Source organism: Labeo rohita, chromosome 20, assembly GCF_022985175.1.
Source record: "Labeo rohita strain BAU-BD-2019 chromosome 20, IGBB_LRoh.1.0, whole genome shotgun sequence".
In the NCBI taxonomy this organism is placed as follows: Eukaryota; Metazoa; Chordata; class Actinopteri; order Cypriniformes; family Cyprinidae; genus Labeo; species Labeo rohita.
The window spans coordinates 9,537,695-9,550,258 of record NC_066888.1 but is presented as its reverse complement, the minus strand read 5'-3'; the positions used below and the strand labels follow the sequence as shown (position 1 = coordinate 9,550,258).

The window sequence follows — 12,564 nt, the reverse complement described above, 5'->3', positions numbered from 1 at the left end:
GATTTTATTTAGTTGTATTTTGTGAACCGTACCACATTAATGCATTCTAGGGATGAGCGAGTACAGCATTATCTGTATCTGTATCTGTATCTGTTAACCATATGAATTATCTGTATCTGTATCTGTACTCGGTGTGGGCGGGGCCTAACCCGGAAGTGGGTGGGATTTAACCTGGAAGTGGGTCATGTTGTCTTGAAATGGGCGGGGCTTTAACCGGTATGTTATTTTAAGCATGCAATTGATATGGGTTGATCAGAAATTGTTATATTTATTGCTGATTAGAAAACTATTTACATGACAGCATCAGCATTGAGCTTCAGATCAGTGGTTTTGATCATGATAACAAACGAACTATATACAGAACAAGTTTTGCAACAATGAATACAACACATGCGGTTGCAATTATGAAGTAAAATGTAATGAACAAGAGTTTTCATTTCAACATAACTTTCTTTTTTTAACCTTGAGCAGTGTGATTTTTTATTTATTTATTTATTTATGAAATACAGAATAAATATGTTATGTAGCCTAATTTGCACGCATTGGGGAGTCGCGCTCTAAACGCGGGGTATTAAAATTGCTTTTGAAGGCGCGTGCGCGTTTTACTTTCGGTTTTGTTTGAACGATCGCGCGAACTCTCGGCGGTGCTGAATGGGATTTTGAAAAGTGCCCAGTGGAAATTCGCCCGGTACATCGTATGCTATATTAAAGGTCTTTTTAAAACACTATTTTAATGTATTAAGTCATATTAAGCGTTTTAAAATGCCCCGGCATCTGGAAATTCCGCCGGAAGTGCCGCTGCTTCCTTTTACACTGAAATGCCTTCCGTTTACACTGAGATGCCTTCCGTTTACACTGAGATGCCTTCCGTTTGCACTGAGATGCCTTCCGTTTACACTGAGATGCCTTCCGTTTACACTGAGATGCCTTCCGTTTACACTGAGATGCCTTCCGTTTGCACTGAAAAGTTCACGCACATCCACATATGAAATCACTTGCATATATGTATATACACAACTCAAGCATGCGTCTTACCTGAAATGTATTTTGTATGTTTGCGTGAGTGTTTTATGGGTGTATATGCGCGCAACGAGCTTATATGTATGTGCGAGTGTTTTTAGGTGTATATGCATGGATCAAGTTTATATGTGTATGCGAGTATGTACAGGTGTGTCTGCATGCAGCGAGTTTATATGTATATGTGCGTGTTGTTGTAGGTGTATATGCATGGATCAAGTTTATATGTATAAGCGAGTGTTTTTAGCGTAGGCATGCGTTAAGTTTATATGTATATACAAGTTATTCACAAGTGTATATGTATTCATTACTAATAAAAGATGTATTGGTATGGATTTCATATTAGTGTGCACGTGTATTTCATATGTATATTTTGAACATCCACCAGTATACATGTATATGCAAGTAATTTCTAGGTGTATATGCACGTGTTTTATGTATGTATTGATAAGCGAAGTTTGATTTAAATCCTACGTGGCGCCTCATAGGACACAGCAACACAATAAATCTATATGTGTGTAGGGGAGGGGCGCTGTGACTAGCCTATCACAGAACGCAGACACAGTAAACTACCCAATGAGAATTTTTATTCAATCCGAGCACAGATATTGACTCGTATTACTCGTATGATACTCGTACTCGGCAAAAGTGCTTTATCCGTGCCGGATACTCGTTTCAGCCGAGTATCCGGCTCAACTCTAATGCATTCAATTCACGACCCTGCTGTTTTATTACTGTTTTTTGATTGAGAACACTTCAGTTCATTTTACTAGCCCTCTCTTCATGTGCTTTCTCCACACACACATACACGTACACACGCACACACATGCTAGCTCACTCATTCCGTCTAATGATATTAGAGTAAGTGGAACAGATATAGTCATTACATCAACAGCTGCTTTTTGCATGCATTAGACCACTCGATTGGATGGGTCAGATCTCATTTCCATGCAAATCAGTGGCACAGAATCAAAGATGACTCTCCCTGCATACTATTTGTGACTTATGAAACCATATATGAAGACTGAATCTGGATACCAAATTGGACACACTAGATACGAGGAGCTGGAGTCATTCTGAAAAATCACTTTTCTGTGGAATCCATACGGTATATCTGCAAACCGTGTTTTGCAGGGAGAGAGAACATACAGCTGGTATGTGATTTCTAGAATATACTTACTTTCGGCAATTACAAGTTTAACGAGAAAATGCTCACTAAAGAAGAAGACGACAAAAGTTGTCAGATGAAGCTAGAAAGATGTTTAAAATATAGCCTACTTACAATTCCTTTAATACTGGTAAATGTTAAATGACTAAAAACAGTTAGCAATAGTTAGCAATTTACATAACATGGACTGTACTGCCTAATATTTGTGTTTACTATGTATTTTTTAGCATCTATAAAAATATACTATGTATATTTTTAGCATGTGATTAGCTTAGCAAGTAATTACTGTGATTTTTGTTAAAGGGGTCATCAGATGACCATTTTCCACAAGTTGATATGATTCTTTAGGGTTTTAATGAGAAGTCTATAACATACTTTGGTTAACATTTCTCATGGGTAGTGTAAAAAAAACACCCTTTTTACCATGTCAAAATCACCTCTGTTAAAAGCGAGCCATAATATTGCATGTTTCTTTAAATGCTGATGAGCTCAGCTCACCCCTCCCCTCTCTTCTGTGGGGTGACGAGCCAGTCTGTTTACGTTAGACGCATTTAGCCGTGTTTAGCCACTAAACGTGCTAACTAAAACATTCTTAAGAAAGGCAATTTCCAAAGTTGAATAAAAACCCTTATACTCATTTCTACTGTAGGTGAAGCTGCATTACGAATGAATCGCACAAACATAGACGCATTTATGTAGGTCGCCCGGGCGCATTTCCTTCAAAAACAAAAGTAACATTAATCCTCTGCGTCTTCAGCGGCTCAGATGTCTGGAGTAAATGATGACTGCTATGATCATTATTACATCCAACAACAAAACACCTCAATCGCTCAAGCGGAGACATTGTTGTCTTCCCCTTGCACCAAGTAGACGGTCGGAGTTGAAAGGTTACTGCTTAGTCAGGGCGGTTTAAGGTAAGATGTTAATCAACTATCGTGAAGCTGAGAATTGCCTGATTTGAAATAGGGGATATTTCTTATAAAGTGCACAAAAATACCACTGGGTGGATTTTTATCATAATAGGGTGGTTGTGTACACACACTGCCAACACACATTTATGTAATGTAAAATTATGTTAATTTATAAATTATGTAATGTGTTTTGTGAGAATGTAATCTGAACATACTACATTTGTCATGTTGTCATTGTCACTGCCATTCACAAAACCTCTCCCATGGCCTCATGGGATAGTATGACTGGATGCATACTTTAGAATCTTGTATGCATCTCTAAAGTATGCATCTCCTCTGGATGCATACTTTAGAATCTTGTCAGAAGTTTTAAGTCATACAGTTTTGTTTTACTTAGTATTTAATAGGGCTGTCCCCCCTAACCATTAGTCGACGAGAAGAGACTTGGTCAACCAAAATTTTAGTAGTCGTTTAGTCATAGAAAAAAAAAAATCCACGGAAAGTGGCGAAGTCACGCAGTCCATGACGGACAGATCGTTAGAGACTGGTCTATCGAGCAGGACAACCAAACGCGGACAAGCTCAAATATGGCTATTCATCTGAAATGTGTAGTAGTAGCAATTTACATGGCCACTCAATCTAATGTTAACCTAGAAAAATGTGTGCTATTAAAGTGTATGTGCGAAGTGAATAGTAGCATGCTCACTACGCGACAGATGGAGGTGCCGGGTCAGTCGCTTGCTCTTAAAATACCCTGTAATTTTTGGTCATACAGATAAATGTAATTTATCTCATGTTTATTATTTGTGTGCACTCATAATAACAACAAAATGTTGTGCTTTTGTAAAATAATTAAAGCAAACAGGATGCTCTTTCTGCAGTCTCGGTCTCTGTGAACTTGAGCACGAAACTTCGAAACTCTGTGTATAGTTGCCTTACAGACATGAAAATTATATCTATACAGAGCGATATGTCTACCTTCAAATTAACCAATTTAAATGTAAAACAAATATTCTCAGAAACATGCAAACAGGCGCATCCACTAATGCGGAGATGACGAGTCAGCGTCGTCGTCTTCATCTCTTCAGCCAAAAATAAAGAAAGTTATCAACTTAGTTATCACTAGTTATCAATAAATTATTAAAACACAGCCTCCTTGCTGTTTTTCCCTGACACATTCATAATTATTATATTATTATTTGAGTGCTATGTATGTAATTAAAGGCACATTATTATGATTTATGACTAATAGTCGACTAACGCTTAAAATGAACGACTACTAGTCGACCAGAAATATAGAAAAATAGTCATTGAGCTGAGCAACTGTTAGCGAGATGAATGTGAATGCTAACAAATAGCTTTCTTTAGGTATTATTGGCTTTCCTGGTGTAAACAGGCCTGCAGTTCTAACTGAGGAGGAGTTTTGGAGGTGGCAGCGGGCCGGAGGCCTCCCTGTTTTCTGCTTCTGCTCTGGTCTCCCTCTTTGTGGGAGAGTTAATAATACAAGTGGCTGGTCTTGGCAGGCCTTCAGACAGCAGGACTGCAATACGATTAACCGAGTCACAGTACCGCACACGGCCGTCCACTGAGTCACCATAATGAAATCAGGAAGCAGCTCCTCTTCATCAGAGGAGGGCCTGGAGGGGACAGCCAATGCCAAGGAGGAAAAGAGTGAAGGAGGGAGGGGAGGACAGGCAGATGAAGCTGGAACAACTACACAAAAAGGACAATGAGGAAAGCTGATGAATCCCAAAGAGGCTTTCAGTCTCACTTTCTTCTCTCTTCTGGTTTGCTCAAGTAAAATTTTCTGTTGTAGAGTCTCAGTGTTTAATTCTAAAGTGCACCAGATGTATCTAATGAAACTGCAAACAGTAACATGTGAAAGGAAAAGAAAGATAGAGCTAAAAAGAAAGAGGTACGGATATGAAGTATAGCTTTGTCTGAAGCAGTAGACAGCACAACTAAAGTCTAATGTCTTCCAGCACAGCCATATGACATGGTCCAGTCATTTTACCTTATAAACCATCAATGTGATCAACAACCCACAGTGCAGCTCTCTCTCTTTCACACACACACTACCCTCTATTACTCTATAACATCTCTAAACCCTGCGAGAACCACTGCAAACACTATAGGACTCAGTAATAGAGAGGGCAGAGCATCAATCCGGCTCACTGCATTGGCTCAGTCTCAGAGTCCAAATTAAACTCTTGCCAGAGTAAGAAGTATGAATGATAGTGTGACCCTCACAGATTTAAAGAGACAGTTCACTTAAAAAAATTGTGGAATTAAATTTTCAACAAAATGATTTGGTTACCAACATCATTTAAAATATCTCTTTTGTTCTTCACAAATCATTTATGATAACATGTGGAAAATGTAATTTTTGGGGGATGTCTACAAAAAGTTTTGGTATATATCAATTTAAATGCAAATGAGCTGCATATTCCCGCCCCGTCTTCAGAGGAGGGGTTACTGTATACATCTGAGCTTTGCATACCTACAGCAATAAAGAGGTATGGTTACCAACCAAAAACAACACTAAGAGCAAATAAACCGGTGTTCAGCTGTACATATGGGAGGCCAAACATGCCAAAAGTGGGACAAAACAGCACAGATGTTACAAAGCTTGCGCCACGCTGACCTGTCATCGAGTCACGCGATCGACTCAACAGCGCAGGGAGGATGTGCTTGCTAGCGCCACGAAATGGACAGGGTGGTGCGAACTAATCTCGGCAGCGTGGTGCTGATCATTTAAAATACTTAGATAACGTACACACACAAATAGAGGTTAAAATATTAGCTTTGAACTAAAGCAACATGACATTCACAAAGCAGTCTGGAGTGAAATGATTTGCCCAGATAGAAACGTATTTAGTTAGATTGAGGCGCATTAACTTGAAAAAGAACAGTAATCCACTGTGCCCTCAGTGGCTCAGATGTTGGGAGAAAAATAAAGACTTGTGTGTCTTACAGCCAAACACAGAACACTGTGATTGCTAACAAAACATTGTTAACGTTAGCTGCTCAATCATGGAGAAAATGGAGGGCAGCGTACAACCAAACATAGCTTGCTGAGGGCGGAAACTATGGCGATGCTGGACTGTCAGTCAGCGGTCTTGGGCATGGCATAAACATTGTGACATCACACTGCTTTTAGAGTCAAAACTGCATGCCTAATGAGACTGGCTTGGTTTATTGGGGATTAAAAAAGAAGGAGTGGGTGGATTTTTATCATTGTACGGTGGTTGTGTTCACACACTGCCAATACACATTTATGTCCAAACACTACGTGAAAGTTGATTTTGCATAATAAGTGCCCTTTTTTTAAATCAAGTGTTTTTAGAGGCCTGGGTTAAAGGGGTCATATGACAAGCTGTTTGCGCATACATAAGATCTGTAAAATTGCAAAGCTTAAAGTTTCCAACCCAAAGAGATATTTATTATAAAAGTTAAGACTCAGCCACGCCTTCCTAAAATGGCTTGTTTAAACGCTCCCACATGTCTACGTCACGGTGTGGGTAGATTTGCATAACACCGCCCATATATATGCAAAAAAAGGAGTAACTTTTTATTCTGGCTGTAGTATTGTTGCAGTACTTTGTTTAGCCTTCCAAATGAGGACAAAATCAGTGGTTTAGTTATATTTACAAGACTGTTCCAGAACAGTGCAACGCAAATATTCGAGTTGGAGCTGCACATTTTATGGAGGACTGTTTCCTGAACCTGGGAGAGCAGCCTACAATGCCAGCTGTACACAAAGGGTTAAGACTATAAAGTGGGGCAATTCCAGCGTTGAAAGGACAGTCTGGCGCTTCTGACTCACAGCCTGTAAGTACATTTTCATATTTAAAGAATTTGCTACTGACTATTCAAACGCATGTTTTAAGCAGTGTAGAGTAGTGCTTTGTGTTTGTCATTTCTACAATCACAAATGCAGACATGGTGTTATGTTTCTGCGGCACGACATGACGCGACGCAACATGTAAAGAGACAGTGTGAGTCATTATAATCAGTAGTTATATCCTCACTGGATGCAAAAAAAGCCTCATTTTTAATGGGTTTTATTGTTTTTGTCTCGTTGCGCCGTGAAACGGCATCACAACATAGTAAGGGGCATGACATTTCCATCACACGCTTGAGGTATTCGGCCAATCACAATGCTCCAGATAGCTGGCCAATCAGAGAACACCTCGCTTTTCAGAATGATGAGCTTTGTAAAAATCAAAGCGTTTCAGAAAGGCGGGGCAGAGAGGAGCAACAATAATGTACACTGTGAAAAATAATGTTTTTTTAACCCCAGATTGCATAAACACATTACATAACACCAAAAACACCAAATAATGTTCTTTTTAGCAACATCATAAGACCCCTTTAAAATTGTTCAACTCCATTAATAAAATTAATCCATTAATAAACTCCATTCAACTCCATTAATAAAATTAAATCTAATAAAATAAAGAGCACATTTAAGCTACCAAAACTAAATTCAGTTCCATGGCTGGTAACAAATATACAGTACTGAGGTAAAGTTTCAAAACTGACATCTGATAAAATGTCATCGCTGCACTAGATTCAGTGCTAAACCAACAGCAGCATTACTTGATAAATGTAGTGATGCAATTGCAGAGCGATAATTAACCACATACACACTCAGACAGGTACACACTCACAAAGAGAGCAAAAGGTCATGGTGCTAATAGATCAGTGCATCAATGACAGATTAAAACCTTGTCATGTAGGTCACCTCCTGGCGCCATGACAACAGAGCACACTGTGCTCACATACTAACCTCTCATTTATCACCGGCACTCACTGGTACAACACTGAACCCTGAACAGAGATTTATCAGCCACACTGGCTGTTCACAATCAACGTTTATTTGCTTATATATAATCAGCTGAAATGATCAGCTCTAAAAAAGTGGTTACAAATCTTAAAACCGGCTCTTCATTTACTTAGACAAGTCTTTTTCTGGTTCTTGTCTGTCTTCTTGAACAGAAAGTATGACAACATTAGGCTTCTCTGTTGGCCCCAACAGTTCATGCAATGTTACTACAGTTGACTTGCGTGCACAAAAGAGAAGAATTTGTTGAATAAAGTCGTTTTTTTTTTTTTCTTTGGGCACAAAAAGTGTTTTCGTAGCTTTATAATATTACGGTTGAACCACTGATGTCACATGGACTATTTTAACAATGTCCTTACTACCTTTTTGGGCCTTGAATGTGTCAGTTGCATTGCTGTCTATGCAGGGTCAGAAAGCTTGCGGATTTCATCAAAAATATCTTAATGTGTTCCGAAGATGAACAAAGGATGTACGGATTTAGAACAACATGAGGGTGAGTAATTAATACAGCTCTGAATGTTCTGTAGCGCTGTAAATCTGTGGAACTAATGAAGACACTGACAAAAATACTCTTTTTAAAAATAATGTCCAAACTGGTTTTAAACTAAAAGAGCTCAGTGGCACTTCACAACAAGAAAGAGAGAGGCGAATCAATAACTGTCACCAAATGAACTCCACTTTCGAACTCTGCTTCTGTGAAACAGCACTTAGATGTACGTGATTCGGTCTGATACTTCATAAATAAGCATTATTCCCTCCGTTTATAAGTAGCTCAGGTGTGATTCACTAGCTCTTATTGCCATTTACTCTCCATCAAGATGGCGTAAGGCCCTGCAGATGGGTCTTGTAAAGCTACGGTTGTTCTATTCTAAGAAGTCTGTTCAATTAGGCTTCTCTGATTTCCCCGGAGAGCGCTCCTCTCTTTAAAACGCATCATTAACACAGGCTTACCTCTCCCAAAGGATGGCCTCACCCCCGCCCGACACAGAGCAGACTCGAGCCTGCTTACAGCAACCGCACACTAACACACAAAAACCATCTTTCGCTATCGACCCAAACTTTTGAGGGCCTCTTGAAGAGCCATCAGCAGTAGACTATAAACTAACGGTTCACAAGCAGAATCCACTTTAATTTCTGAGTTATGTCTGTGAAGTAATTATTATTTTGGGGCATTTTTTAAGGCCTGTACACATTTCATCTGGTCAGAGACAGTTGCTGTAGTGCAATTACATGACTTTTCAGAACTGGTTTATTGTGGTATAAATTACTATATTTCAGACTGATGCTATCACTCTAGCAATCCTAACTATATTTTGGCCATATAAATATTGCTTTTTAAAAAGAATATTTCAGCATTTTAAAAAGGAATATACCTGTTTACTCCCCAAAAAACTTTCCCTTAAAGCTGATTCAACCTTAAAATTTTACGCCTTACCCCAAACAATAACCAATGACATTTTTGTAATATATTAAAATGTTTTATCAGAATACCATTTATTATTGTAAATATGTATTTTCAGTTTCACATTGTGATATAAACAGACTAAAAAAGTTTCATAAATTAAAGTATCTCACTGAGAGTTTTGGTTCAAACGTAATCAACAATTGGTCCACAGTTTAGTAACGAATTTAGTTGTCAACTTCAGTTAACTGACTTGTAACGATAACAACAACTATAAAGTTTTAAAAATCATTCTAATGCGACAGTTGGGAAATGCCACACTACAATAGCGACACCGATGAACGATACTGTTAGAATCACATTCAAAACTATTTGTTTTTCTATCTTATGAACAAAAACACTGACATCCAATCAGCATCCACTTGCTTTTAATGAGCTCGAGCATTTAAAGAGGCAGTACATCATAAAGTCTGCATGGTTTGTAATAGACAGAACGTTATCGCTAAAATATAGTTATAGTGCCTGAGCACCGATGGTGCGAAAATAAATCGGCCTAATCATGCTCGAAAACTCATGTGCCAAATACGGTGAAAATCTGCCATTTTCAGGTGTTGTATTTCAACAAACTCCTAGAAATATAGTCAGATCAACACCAAATTTGATCAGTGGAATCTAAAGTGTGATGATAAATTGAGAATATCTTGAGTTTTCATTAAAGGGTGTGTCCGTGGCAGCCTGACAAACTTTGATGTTTCGCAGTGAAACAGGAAGTTGTTATAATACAGACATACAGTGACCATATTAAGTTATAGCCATAGTGCCACCTGCTGGCAACAGGAAGTGACATGTTTTACTCTGTAACAAACTCCTCATAGAGATTTAATGACATCAACATTATATTTAGTCAGTCACCTCTAAAGGCCTGTGCAATGTTAAATTGCGAAGATCTTGAGTTTTTGTTAAAGGGCATGTCCGTGGCGGCCAGACAAAGTTTGATGTTTTGCCATTGAAAAAGGAAGTTGTTATAACTCTGCCATACAATGTCCGATCTGCCCCAAATTTCATGTGTTTGATAAGAGTCCTGGTCTGAACACATCTGAAGGTCAATGTTCTGTTATCATCTGGCGAAAGGAAATGGCTTGTTTTACACTAACTCAAACACACCATGTTCAATCTGCAACAAACTTCATATGTTTTTTTTAAAAGTGCTGGTCTGAAAACATCTACATGCCAATATTTAGTTATAGTCATAGCCAGCTGGAAGCAGGACATTTGGCACATATAAATGACTTTGATATATTCCTCCTATATTTACCACTTTAAATGCATATTGCTCACCATTCGGTGTTTTCCTAAAGGTGGGGGTGCGAGGGCCCTTACAATGCCGCTTTCAGCTTTAATTATAGTTTATATCTTATATTTATCGTTCTTAGAGTGAAAGGGCCTTTAGTCTGATTCAAATCGCTGACTCACAAGCTAATATGAGATTGTCTTGTATAACAAATCCGTCTGACTGACTCATTAAAAGAACAATTTCTTAAGAATCATCTTTGAATTGGACATCCCAGCTCATCCCGTGTTTGTTGTTGCAATTAGCTCTCCCATTGAGGATTTTACTAATGCCGGCTTCTTTATAGCACTTGCTGTCGATCAATACATTGATGAAGGGAAAGGTAGATATTAGCTTCAACATATCTCCAAAGTAATGACAAGCACAAAATGTCCTTTTTGTAGATGAAACAAACGGAAACCAGGTTAGGCATCTGAGGATTTGTATTTGTGGCTCAGACACTTGCTTCAAAGGATCACGGGTAGTGACAGGACACAATTCCCACCGCCCTTCCCCGACTCACCCCCGACTTCTCATCGAAGATCTTGATCCCTCCAAAGGACACAGTGAGAAAAACTTTCTGTTTGTGTTCTCCTTTAGACCGCGCAGAGGCTGCGATTCCCTGCAGACAAGAAGATGAAAACAGAAACATGAGAAAAAAAGAAATGCAGATAAAACAGAAACAGAACAGGGAACGGCGGCTTTCGCTACTTGCTGCAGTCCTTGGGGAGAATTAGCTGTTATGTAAAGAAATTGATTCATTTTCTCTGTTTTCAACGATTTCGGGTTTGGAGGTTCTGATATGTGCTGGTTTGGAGAGACTCTACTGGTAGATGCTGTAATTACACCATTCTGCTGATCTTTCTCTACAGATGGTCATTCAAAAGTAGACATATCAAACCATCCCCAGCCAAATGTTTAACCCCTTCAGTTCTTCTACTTGACTACAAGGACCAGCTCATCTATGCAGAATGTTTACTGAAAATACAATGAGGAAACACCAAATACACAACATGCTGCTCATCTGGTCACAAAACCGCCATTCACCTTGAAAGTTTGGGTGAAACTGAAGGGGAAAAAGGCTGACTTTACTTATTTTCCATTAGTAATTGCCTGTTTGTGTCCTCATATCCCCTCCTCACATAATAAGGAACATAATAAAATTATATTACTGCATGAACAAACATTTCGGCACAATTCATAATGAATTTCTTTTCCCCGCATAATCCAAAACATTGCATAAAGTAATGTATCCTAATTTAAACCATTGCATTGAGAACAGAGAGCAAGAAAATAGCAAATTAAACTGCATAAACAGTGTGAACCACCAAGTAAATAAATCCGTTTGCCCCTGTCCAGTGTTTCACAAGAATAATTGGTCAACACTGCAATGTTTTGTGCCTGTTTTGGAATGGCTTTGCAATAGGTCATTCAGCAGATGCAAGGTAATAAAATACATGAATAATTGTAATTTCTTTGGTAATGTTGCTTACATGCTAGCTAATAACTTTAAATTATTGTGTACAGTTGTTACATAAAAACAAATTTAAAACAAAGTTAATCTAATTCAATTAAAAAAAAACTAAATAATAAATTAATAAAGAACCCATATGTGCTTTTGTTCTTTACACGCATTCAAAATGCCAGACATCAAAGGGAAAAAACTGAATTGTTTGACAGTGTAAATGCAGCCTATTTTGTTTAAATGAGAGAAAGACAAATGAGAGAGAAGAATAGAGAGAGACTATTTTCTCTTGAACATTTAAGGCTATTGAATTAGCTATCAACCAGAGACTAAAATGCTGACTGTCCACTTTTACATTTAACCCTTAAAAGTCCACTGTAGAGAAAAAGCCTTTGAAGCTTGTTTTCCCAAGGGATCACTGCTTC

General features: G+C 38.4%; 1 protein-coding gene across 1 annotated transcript in view; it reads right to left on the bottom strand.

Moving 5' to 3' along the window:
• dab1a (DAB adaptor protein 1a) overlaps positions 1 to 12,564 on the bottom strand; it is a 216,379-nt gene that overhangs the window by 78,215 nt on the left and 125,600 nt on the right. Inside the window, 1 exon segment of the mRNA XM_051138883.1 lies at positions 11,198 to 11,296. Within this exon segment, the coding sequence (XP_050994840.1) occupies positions 11,198 to 11,296 (99 nt within the window).